This window comes from Lissotriton helveticus, chromosome 9 (genome assembly GCF_964261635.1).
Source record: "Lissotriton helveticus chromosome 9, aLisHel1.1, whole genome shotgun sequence".
Taxonomy (NCBI): domain Eukaryota; kingdom Metazoa; phylum Chordata; class Amphibia; order Caudata; family Salamandridae; genus Lissotriton; species Lissotriton helveticus.
In genome coordinates, this window is record NC_136070.1 from 120,101,444 (window position 1) to 120,114,050 (window position 12,607).

Consider the following 12,607-nt stretch of genomic DNA (forward strand, 5'->3'; position numbering starts at 1 on the left):
CTGTCACCTCTTACTCAGTTGGCAAGTTGTGTCAAGCTTGGCTGAAACATTCAACTTTGCCTGCGGTTAAGTATCACCTTTCCAAACTGAATGCAGACGTGGATTTGAATGATTTCATTGAGGGCCCAGCTAGTGGCAGGTCTAAAAGGTGGTTATATGGTGTTTACAATGAAATTTGGAAACTCTCACAGATTGAGGCTGCTTCACGCCTTAGGGCTATTGATCAGGCAAATCTTGAGAAAGTGCTTGCAGTGGTTGACAATAGCATTAACGTGCTTTCCTCTAGAATTTACACATTAGATAATATTGTGTCGTCTGTTGTTGATATTGTGCATGATGAAGTGTCTGTATTATACCATGGTCAAAATCAATTACGTTCAATCATGCAGTTTGCATGGACACTACAGACTCTAAAAATGGGTAAAGTTCCCTGGGGATACATGGACGTTTCCTCTTTATTTGCACCGTTTAATTTGACAGACAAACAACGCTTGCTTTCAATGCGTGATGCTTCCTTTTCTATGCTCCATATTGAAAGATTGGAATCTTTACCTTTTTCTGTGGCAGAGACCGCTGCTGCTACGTGGCTTATCCACGGTTTAATAACGCTGCCGTTTGCTTTATATAAGTTTTCAAATTGTATGAAATATGTGCCAATAGGTCGTTTTGAACCCTTAGGTAGCGGTTTTCTTCATGAGGTCTGGTCACTCCCATACACTTACGGATGTTTCAAGGATGAACAAGGGGTTTATCTAACAGGGGATGAGTGTACTGAGACGCCAGATCATTCTTTAATGTGTAGACACATACGGTTACACGGTTCATGTAACAGGGACAGACCGAATATGGCTTGCGTTTTACAGGGCACGCCAGTTCCTGCTATCATCCCCACGTTTAAATTGTTAGAGAATGGTAGTTATTTAATGCTCAATAATGAAAACTGCTGTGGTTTAATTAAAGGTATAGCTTTCATAGTAACGGTTAGTGAGCGAGTTATTTGCTGCAGAAATGTTCTTTATCCTCCCACACGTGAACATAGGGAGTCTTCCATTTGGCCACAGATACCGACCTTGGGAGCAGAATTCAGCGGCATGGCTAGAATAAGAGCTCTATTGTCCCAGAAAGAGGTGGCCTTGAGCTCGGCCCGTGAAACTTTCGTGCTTCACATTGCTAACACCCGCACGGAGGTTCAGGCTCTTTTAAACACTGATTTGCCTTTGCATTTCGGAGCCATGGTCCGTTCTATCTTTAACGCATCCTCCACAACGGGCCTAGCACTTTTTTTTAAAGTTGTTAGCGGTGGTCTCGTGACTTCCTTTGGGAAGATTTTTGGAGTCATCCCTGCCTTCTTCCATTCTATTTTTTCATCCTTATTTGGAGGGTTCCCGTTTTTACTTGCATTAGCGGCTGGCGCATTGGTGGTTTTCTGCCTTTTTAAATATGGATGCCCTTCCTGTGCAAGACCACGCTCGGCTGCTACTGACGCGGTTTCGCAACCGCATGCTTGATTATTATGGCACACTGCCGTTGGCGACTCTAAGCACGGCGTTTGGATTATCATTTCGGTTCTCCTATTTCACCTGTGTCCAGCCTGTATTTCGCTGCCTGACCTGTGATTTCCATTGGGCCATTGATTTGTGTCTCTGCGGACCAATATCTTCTGACGTCGATTTTGATCAACTGATGAGTCCTATCATTGCTCACGAGTTGGTTTGTTCTGACGAAAGGATTATGGCCTTGGCGGTGGCACATGGACTAATGGGTCCCTGGGATGTGTTGTCGGCAGCGCAAAATTTCTTGGAACAAAGTTTTCTTGAAAACCCACCGAGCTGTCCTCTGATGGTTATAGAGGATCCGGTGCTGGAAGATCACGTATGTTCCTTTCATCTTTTAAATTGGATGGCTGAACTGTTTTCGGATGAGGACAGTGACTTCCTCCTGGAGGCTGTTGCAGCTTACTTTTCATATACAGTCTTATCATAGACACTGCCTCAAAATGACATGCTGATTGATAGCATTTCCTTGATTTTATTGACTTTTGGTCAAGACATTTTATTTTTGCTTGCCTATTGGCTTGAGCCACATTATACTTGTGGACTATTTTTTAGCATTAGTTTTTATAATTGAATTTTTATTCATGCTCGTTTATAATTGGATTCTGCTCTCATGTGATGGCACTTCTGTTATCTTATTTAGTCCGTTCTCGGATCATGGGGGGGTGTTGTATAGCTCCTATATATCCTTATATCGTGTTAAGTTAGCATAGGTACATTTGAGATTTAAACGCCATTTTTCCTTTCTTGCAACTTCTGCACACGACCCTTAATTGTTGACTTAGCTTTCAACCTAGTGGTTTGCCGTGGTGTATGTGAGAATAATATGTTATTGCTCTGATATCAGTTTTGTTTAATAAACCATGTCTGCACGGAGAGTGCTGAAGTTTCAGGAGCAACACGATATGGAATTGTTATGAGGTCTGATCTCCACGCCTTCATAGTCATAACACAAGTGCAGCCTTTGCCAACTTGGGCTTGAGGCGGGATTGATATTGCTTTGCACGAGAATTGTTAACACACTTGATGCGGTGCACATGCAGAGAGAGCTGGTGTATGCTGATGTGATTCCTTCATGCTAGGACACTAAGGTATGGGCCCGCCCTAAAACAACCCAAAGAGACCTTCTTAGATAATAATATAATATATGTGTTAGGGAGGGTGAGCTATAAGTGTTGTTAACTCTTATTCATTACAGCATGTTAACATGCTGTCACCATTCGCTTTTTATGTCTTAGTAACTATGCTGATAATTTTGCTACTGATAATAAGTATACTTGTATTATCAAAGATACTGCGCCTGAGAAGACGGCATTAGTAAATAAACATTTCAAATGCACATGTGTCTTCTTTACTCCATGTTCTGGTTTGTAATGATAATATAACGAAAGAGTGTTCATGAGTCCCACGTACCCTGAGGTACTGTAAGTTCATGTTCTGGTTTGTCTAAACATTGGGTGTTTGATATGTCCAATGAGACACTGTAGCTAGCTCGGTAAGGGGTGAGTTGGTTGCTAAGGTAAGTTTTGGGACACCCTAATTTGCCGAGGTTCCACTCCTCTGTGCACAGTTCTGTGTGAGTACAGAAACCCTGCAACACTTTGGGACACATGACAGGTGACCTTCGGCTCCTGATGTATCCTCAAGTCGCATGCCCTGCATGGAACTGAGTAACACAATCACTAGGGGAGCACGGGACCCAGAACCTGCATTGTCAAGCTGTTGCACTGGCTGATTTTTATTTTTTTTCAATGCGAACATGTGCGACAAAAAATAAATGTCAAAGAAAACATACAGCCACCTAAACGTGTCCCTCACACCTTCGCAGAGGGAACAGCGGTTACAACGCTGTCATTATATCGCAAGACCGCGTTGTTAGTATGCAATGCATTTACATGGCAAGTCATTAGAACGACTTGCTGTAGGGGGCGCTGAGGTATTGGAAATGAATTCCCATACATTCCCTACTAATGTGCAAACTGGAGTAGGAATAGTAAATAATACTATTACTAAGTCCTGCGCGCCCCCTACAGCAGGTCATTCTAATGACTTGCGATGTAAATGTATTGCGTACTAACAACTCGTCTTTGTAATAACCGCGTTGTAAAAAGAACGCCATATAATACATTGCTTTATAAATAATGTACTGTATTCCTTTGCAGAAGATTGCGGGTGATTAACATGTCACCACTCCACTCTTCAACAACCCACAAAAGACCTTCTAACAGATTTTTACAATGAACACCGAACTAAAATACATAAAGATTTGCCGAATATGAATTTGAAAGTCATGGTGTCTTGCTAAAGGGGCACAGATGCAAATATGAATAAATACAAAGAGGGTTCTAAAGACTTTTCCTAGTACCGCCCATAAAACTATAAGAATGCACTGGAGATTCTGTCCTGCTCTACTACTCTGATACTCACCAACAAAAAGTTAAGGCTTGTCTTAACGGTGGACCGTTGGTATTTCCCCTGTACTGCGCTTCCCATCATACTGAAGGTATTTTTGCCATGTATTTGAGAGTCTCCAATTACCTGATGAAATAGTAAATAAACACATCTCTCAGTGCAGAATTGGGGAGAAGCACAGTGTTGAAATGAATATGATTTTGTGAACAGGTTTGGTCCATCACCTTGTTCGTTGCAGACCTTGTCCAGAGTCCAGTCGATGTCCTGTTTCTTACAACCTTCAAATTTTAAGAAACTGCGGTGTAGCAGAGACCATGCTTGGACCTTGTCGCTGACAAGCGACCATGGACGTATCTATCAATGGTGCACTGGTTCAGCAGGCACACTGGCACCAGGACCCAGGGTCCTAAAAGGCTCATTGAACCCCAATTGTTGTATTCAACCAGCATTCTGGGTAGAATGTCCCTTGCTTGCACTAGTGCCGATGGTGTTCTTGCTACACTACTTTGGGGTACCTGGAACGTCAAGAACAGACACTTGATTTTTGGGGTAAAAAGTGTCTGAAAAGCGTGCCTCATGCCAATAGAGTACAACATAGTTATATATGAAACATCAAGTGCACATTCAATCTTTGGACATACAACTAGTAAGGGGTAGTTAAGTGCTGTCGAGATTGGATCATGCTATGACGTGAACTAGGGAATCGAGATACTCATCAAAGGAAAGATTTTTTTCCTGAATAGTTTCACATTGTTACTCCTGAACTGTGCAGTTTCATCCACCTGCCCGCCCCTGTTGTTTTACTGAGCCAATATCCCATTGATACAGCTTTTTACAATACCACATAAAAGGAAGAGAGAAGGAATATGCAACCTTGTTACACCTTGCCAACATCACTTGTTACCGCCACATCGTAACACAAGTCTATAACACTAGGTCTCTCGATAATTCTATCTAGCGTTAACAATCCAGGGCACCATTGTGAGCAATATTCACTAATTTCTTTGGCATATAACCTCATTTCTCTTGGCTGCAGACAGCAGTAACAAAATGATGGGGACGATTCTCACCCTTGGTTGTGAGGTAGCTGTAGCCAGCACCACGCCTACAGTTTCATCATCGAGTTGCTGATTCTTCAAGTACCACTATGTGTGACTCATAGTGCATTTCTCCGAAAGGGACTAACCGAGATCCTGAATGGTAAAACACCAGGATGTTAGGAAATGAGTTAGCGGATTCCAAGAAGATCTGGTGGGTAAGTGTTTTATGTCTTTCACCTCCGACCCTCTGCCCCCTCCTGCAACTTTCTGGCCTTTTCTAAAGGATATTAGCTGTTTGGACCTTTGCTTTCTCGATGGGCCCGTCTTATTTTTATTTCATGTTGTCACCTAATATTGTTCTTTGACCCATGTGTCCGAATGAAGAATAAAATTATTGAATCTCACTTACCAGAATTTCTTGGATTATAAGAGTTTGGTGGTTCCTCTATGTTGCTGGATGAGATGCCATGTACTGTTTTGGTAATATTGCTTCTCTCTTCCTTGCCTGAGATGAAAGTATTGATGTTTGGCCAAAATAACTTCTTGGATTCCTACGAGTTAATAAGAGATGTGCTTATTTTTAATTCATGTAGATTTTACTTGTGCAGTGGAAACTTTGAAACACATTGCTCGTAGGCACAGACAGCAGATAATAAGCAACAGCACAAAAGCAGATGATGTAAGCATTAAGGAATACGGTTCAAAGTTAATACCTATAATAAATCAGTAGATTGCTAACATGAATCACATAATTAAGACACTCAGCAATAAAGTTCAGACAAAATCAATATAAAATGCCTAACAAGAGCTGTTGTTCCATAATTAAAACTGTCACAGAAGAACTAAAGCATAAGGCAAAACAGCCATTTTTCAGCGGGAGTCTCCATTCGTTCCTGAAGTGAAAGCTACTTCTAATCAATACAAAATATACTGAGCTACTGCTTTATGTATGGATTACATATGGGTTCATGAAGGTCAAGCAACATAAAGGTTGGTCCTGGAGAACCCAAGTGCTACTGCATAGACCATACAGCATTAATGGTTAAGAGGTCACAACAGATTTATCTGTGGGTTCCCCAAGGATAAGTTGGGTTCCTTTGCTCTTATTTATGAGTCGCCTCTGCAAGGTGATTGTCTCGCTGGAGCATGTAGTCTCTTTGTAATGTAACGCTTTAGTGATCGATTTGTCATACCCTCATTTTGACAAATGTCTGAAAAACTTTGACTATGTGGCTAATAGTCATGAAGTCCCAGGTTGATGTCCACAAACAAGAGAGAATGAGAAAATGAAAGGGCGAAGGAAAGAGAAGGAGGGAAGGGAAAAGGAAAATGATATGAGAAGGAAAGGAGAGAAGGAAAAGAGAAAATTAAAATTGTAGAGAAGGAAATGTGAGAAGGAAAGATGAAAAGAAGGCGAGGAGGAGAAAAGGAATGGAAACTGAGAAAGAAAGGGGAGAAAAGGTAGGAAATGAAGAAAAAAAAGGAGACACAAAGACAATAAAAAAACCGAGAAGAGACCGAAATGAAAAAAGGAGAGAAGAAATGTAGAAACAGAGAGAACAAAACAGGAGAAGCAGAAGAAAAGGAGAGGAGAAAAAAGAGAGTGCAAAAGAAAGGAGGAAAAGCAAGATGGAAGGAATAATAGACAAGAAGGCGAAAATTCACATTAGCTCTTATATAAATAGTGATGCCTGCGACTATGAATGTAGGAGCACAAGCAGGACATTGTTGCATAAGGAGTTGGGCTGCTTTGGCCCGCACTTTGACCTTCCCTCATAGAATTGGGCGCAGACAATTTTAAAGTGCGGCTTTGCAGGCGGCTGGAGATATTCTCAAACCTACTGACAGTTAGCATGTCAGAGCTGCTGAAAGGGCAGCATGTGAGCTACTGATAGGTACCTGTGGAAGATCCCTGGATTGAAGGGACTGCCAGAGAATGAATTTGTCTCCTGTGCAAACAAAAGGGCTTAGACTCGGGCATTTTCAGCCTAATAAAGCAGAAACATGGCAATCTCCACATCCTACAAAGTTGAAACAAAGTATTCTTTAGAAATCTTAGCTATCTCAGATTTACCCTGAATGGGTAATATCCCTATAACAACAAGGTAATTAACAAAATTAATGCATTTAATATTTTTAGAAAGTTCAGGTAAAAATAAAGTGACTTTCCTACAATCCTTATTCCAGATTTCATAACATTCGACACACTACACTGAAACGGTGGATGGGGAGAAGTACAATCAGGAATAAGAACAATAGTTACTTACCTGTAATCTGTGGTTCTCCAGTATTGGTGTCTTTCATAGATTCACATGACTGAATCATTCCCCGTCGTCGGAGTGGGAGTCCCACGGTATATAAAAAAGCAATAATATGCCTGTAATAACCAAAAAACCTTGGTAATAATCAACCAGGAAGTAAAGTAGCCCTAGCTGCAGGAGCAAAAAGCTCCCACACTCATGACTATCCTAGTCATTTTGTATAGACCAAACTGCAGCCAATCAGGCGACAGCACCCACCAGAATGTTCTCCCCAGAGGCTCAGGCTCTCAGATTTTCTCACATAGGAGTGAACCAACATAATCGCCTGAGGGAGCCTCTGAGGGGAGGTGGGCGGGTTGCATGTGAATCTATGAAAGACACCAATACTGGAGAACCACAGATTACAGGTTAGTAACTATTGTTCTTCTCCAGTATTTGGGGTGTCTTTCATAGATTCACATGCCTGAATCAGAATAGATAGCTGTACTCATAACATAATGCTCATAGACGCTAAATGTATCATAGTATACATGCATAAAGATAAAATACAAAAGACATTGTAAAGCGTCTAAAAGAGCATAGAGGAGGCGGGAGAACAAAGGATCACCTTATTGGAAAAGATTGCGAAGAACTGCTCTTCCCACCGAAGCATCTGCATCACTTGCCGAGTCCAGACAGTAGTGCCTCGTAAAAGTGTGTCTGTTGGACCACGTTGCAGATCTGCAGAAGAGGCACACCAGCAAACAGAGCAGTGGAAGAGGAAACTGCCCTTGTAGAATGCGCTCTTGGTAAGGCCTGTAAGGGTCTTCCTGCCTGTTGATGACAGAGTCCAATTGTTGACGAGACCCATCTGGCGATAGTCTGTTTGGATACTGCACAGCCTTGGTGCAGTCTGCCATAGGCCACAAACAACTGATCTGTCTTGCGTACAGTTGCTGTTCTTGAAAGATAAAACTTGAGACATCTCCTGATGTCCAAGGAGTGTAACGCTCGTTCAGCCGGTGATTGTGGATTTTGAAAAAATGTCTTGAGGATTACCGGCTCATTCAAATGAAAGTCTGAAGGGACCTTGGGCATGTACCTTGGATTGGTCCGCAGCACCACCGAATCAGAGGTAAATTGTAAAAAAGGTGGTTTAGAAGTGAATGCTTGAATGTCACTGACCCTTCTGGTAGAGGTTAAAGCCAATAACAAGGAGACTTTCCAAGTAATAAACTTAAGGTCAACCTTATGGATCGGTTCAAAGGAGTGACGCATTAGCTGGGCTAGCACCACTTTTAATGCCAAACAGGAGGTGGTCGTCGAATCGGAGGAAACATACGAAATAACCCCTTGAAAAATTGCTGGATTATTCTTGAAGAAAACAGAGAGTTCGATCCGTCCTGACGGAAACGGGAAATGGCTGCTAGAAACACCTTTAGGGTTGAATGCGCCAAACCCGATCTAGCCAGCTGCAGGAAGAAAGGCAATATCTGTTCTGGTGTAGCCTGAATGGGATGCAGATCAACAGTTTGGCACCAGGCACAGAAACGCCTCCACTTGAGCTTGGAGGTCTTAATCGTTGATGGTGCTCTGGCGTTAGCTAGAACCTCTTGACAATCCTGAGGAATGTCTAAGTGGGCGAATTCATTGTGCTGAGGAGCCAAGCTGATAATTTCAGAGAAACTGGGTCCGGATGGTACACCTTGCCTCTCTGAATTGTCAGGAGATTCGGTATTCGAGGCAGTTGTATTGGCCTGCACTCCGAGAGGAGGAGAAGTTTGGTGAACCAATATTGCCGGGGCCACCTTGGAGCAATTAGGATTAGGCGACATGGTTGACTCTTCATTTTCCTGATGATCTTGGGAATTAACGGAATTGGCGGAAAAGCGTATGCAAATATTCGACGCCAATTCATCGAAAGGGCATCCCCGCACGAGTCCTTGTGGGGAACCCAGCTTGCAAAGCGTTGGCATTTCCGGTTCTGATCTGTTGCGAACAAATCCAGGTCGGGATGACCCCACTCTTGGAATATCTGATCCAGGGATGGTTGATGTAGCTCCCATTTGTGATTTCTTCCGGAGGATCTGCTGAGTGAGTCCGCTAGGACATTGGCAACACCTGGGACATGGACCGCCGACAGATTGATGTTGTGATGTAGGGCCCAATTCCAAATTTCCTGCGCCTGATGGGACAACCGGGCCGATCTTGTGCCTCCCTGCTTGTTCAGGTAATGCATGCTGGTTGTGTTGTCCATTCGTATCAACACCGTAGAGCCCTCCAAGATCGCCTGAAAAGATTTCATGGCGAGAAAAATGGCTCTCAGTTCCAGCAGATTTATGTGCCATCTTTTCTGCTGTATGCTCCATTTGCTGACTGTCATCCCTTGGAGATGGGCGCCCCAGCCCTCCAGAAAAGCATCCGTGGTCACGATGAATCTGGGTCCTTCTGCCTGGAACGTACATCCCACTTGCAAGTTTCTTCCTTGCCCCCACCACTGGATGGAGCTTCTCATCCGAGGGGTTATTTTGATGACGTCCTCGAATGAGCCTGTTATTTGCGCCCACTGACGACTGAGTTCCTCCTGTAAGGGTCTCATTCGTAGGCGACAGTTGGGGGTGAGAGGAATACAGGATGAGATCATCCAGAGGAAAGACTTGAACTTGCGAACAGAAACGCACTTTCGTGTTAGTAGTGCTGAGGCCATTTTTTGAATCTTCACCTGCCTTTCTTTTGATATAAACACTTGGGCGAGACTTGTGTCCAGCGTCGCTCCCAAGAAGGACTTCCTCTGCGATGGAGTCAGGTGAGACTTTTTGAAATTCACCGAAAACCCCAGGCTCTGGAATAGTGATAGGCATCTCTGAACGTGAGTTTTTGCCACGTCGATGGAACTGGCCTTGATAAGGCAGTCGTCCAAATAGGGATAAATTTGAACTCCCTCTAATCTCAGGTGTGCAGCCACTGGGCCAACATTTTTGTGAAAACTCTGGGGGCTGAATGCAGTCCAAAGAGGAGTACTTTGAACTGGAAGTCCCTGCCAGCCACTCTGAACCGTAAGAACTTCCGGTGTCTGGGAAAAATGGGCACATGGAAGTATGCGTCCTGAAGGTCGAGTATTGCCATGTGATCCCCTACTGTGAGAAACTGGAGGATTTCTAGGCCGTAAAAATAACCCCTGAATAACAGGCGCCAGGGGGTCCGGTCGTTCTGTTGCTCTACGGGCTGAGGGACACAGTCATGATATGTTCCCAGCAGCGACTTCCCTAACAAGACAGGGGGTTACCGCGCACCACTAGTTACGGGGACAGTCAGGCATGAAATAACAGTTTAAGGCCAAAAACTCTCATTACCTGGAGCCGAACAAAAGCAAGAGTAGAGAGTAATTGGCTATGCCGGATACGTAGAGCAGATTACACCCAGAGACATATAATAGTCCTTAAGATATAAATATAGAGATCACGATGTTCAGGAGAAGGGCTCCTGAGGGTGACTTACAAATGACGAATTGATAAGGCACTGCATATCCTTTTTCATTTGTCTTTACAGATACCGACCTATAGGCGGTACACGGAACCCATTAACGGTTTAATAGGGTCCGACAGTCCCAGATTCTTCTACGGGGGCCTGGTAGGCTCAACCCAAGGGGTCCACCTGGTAATGTATGATGAATACTATCAGAACCAGATGTAGAGATGCCAATCTTTTGGCCTGGATTTTTTAATTTGTACTCCCACCGAGACACAGTGAGTAAATATGTGTGTATGTGTGTTTGTATTCCATGTGTAACTACAGGTACAATAAAGGGAGAATCAAGACGTGCAAGACTCACGCTGACCCAAAAAAAACCCTGATGAAATCGCCGGTAAAGTATATGTCGGTGATGAAACATGTCGGTTGCTTTTAGTAGAGTGGGCAAACAGCACAGAATAAAGCTGTAGTAGCCAGTTTAGCTCAGCTCTTTTTAAAGTGGTGGGTCCAGATCTCGAGCATATGAGGTTTGGCACACCGCATTGGGTCACTAAACACTTGTAACACACAATGGTTTTTCTTTTCTTTGCACAGCCCATATCCCCTTTCCTTTCCTGGTTGGCAGTAGCTGATGATGAGAAGTGAGGATTCAGGCGAGTACCAGCCTGTCATATCCTCCCCCGGGTGTTGCTCCCGTGAGGCTCTGCCAACCCCCCCTCCCCCTTTTTCACAGTAGAAAGGTTTAGCGAGGTGATAGGATTAGCTGGGGGTCACATGCATACACATATACGGTTTTTAAGTTTTTAGTATTGAAGGCAGTGACTGTGATTAGCACATACAGACAGAAGGCTGTAGAGCACCCTCTGTTTGACTAAATAAATTTAGTATTGACTTGGGGTCACCGACCTCACAGTATACAGGGGCAGGCCATTGATTGTTCACGAGGTTATGAGTGGGGGGCGGCCTGGTTCCCTTGTTCTTTCCCCCTGAGGTTCCTGGTAGTATAGAGGATTTCTTGAAGCGTCAACATTCTGAAAGATAATTTTTTGAGGTACTTGTTGAGGGCACGCAGGTCGAGGATGGGGCACCATTCCCCCGACTTCTTGCGGATCAGGAACAATCTTGAATAAAATCCTGTTCCCTTCTGATGTTGAGGTACCTTTTCTATTGCTCCTTTCCAAATCAAAGAGTGTATTTGGGAAAACAGCTCTTTGAGATGAGCTGGAGGTGGTCCTTTTGGGGGAGAATTTGGAGGGGCTTTGACGAATTCGAGAATGTGACCCCTGGAAACCACGTCCAGGACCCATCTGTCCGTGGTAATCTTGGACCAGTTTGAATAGTATCTGGATATTCTTCCTCCAATTTGCTTCAGGCTGGGACAAAGTGGTGGCAGGATGTGTTTCTCACTTGCTCTTGTTGTCTCTTCCTCGATAAGAGGGTTTTCCTCTTGATTGAGAGTCATTATTTCTCCTTTGACCATATGTTTGTTGACGGTATGGCTGGTATCTTTGATTTCCTTGGGTGGTATTGTAGGAGCGTTGTTGTGAATAATTTCCTCTGTTAGAGAAATTGCCTCTTCCTCTTGCGCCACGAAAGGACGACTTTCGTAATTGTAGAGAGCCCAGCGACCGTGCCGTCTCTGTATCTTTCTTATGGCTTGCAAAGCCTCGTCAACATGTTGTCCAAAAAGGAACTCCCCATCATAGGCCATGTCCATGATCTTGGTCTGGACCTCTAGACAAAAGGATGTAGCTTTTAACCAGCCTTGCCTCCGGAGAACAGCTGCCCCCGCCAGCTGTCTAAAACCTGTTGCTGGCACATCCACAGCAGCATCAATTATTTCAGACGAAACGCTCTCTCCCTCTAGTAGGATCTTTTTTGTTTCAGCTCT

At 43.8% G+C, this 12,607-nt stretch overlaps 1 protein-coding gene across 3 annotated transcripts in view; it reads right to left on the bottom strand.

The window, feature by feature from the left end:
- The window catches only part of TMEM229B (transmembrane protein 229B), a 393,737-nt gene that overhangs the window by 174,818 nt on the left and 206,312 nt on the right, over nucleotides 1-12,607 (bottom strand). For 2 of the 3 annotated variants that reach the window (XR_013600854.1, XM_078659586.1), the window contains exon 3: nucleotides 5,415-5,556. Coding sequence is in view for 1 of the 3 variants with exons in the window: in XM_078659586.1 (XP_078515712.1) it covers nucleotides 5,429-5,556 (128 nt within the window). In the remaining 2 variants the exon portion in view is untranslated. Of the gene's footprint in view, nucleotides 1-5,414; nucleotides 5,557-12,607 lie in introns of those variants that run through there. The other variant, XM_078659585.1, reaches the window with a different exon arrangement.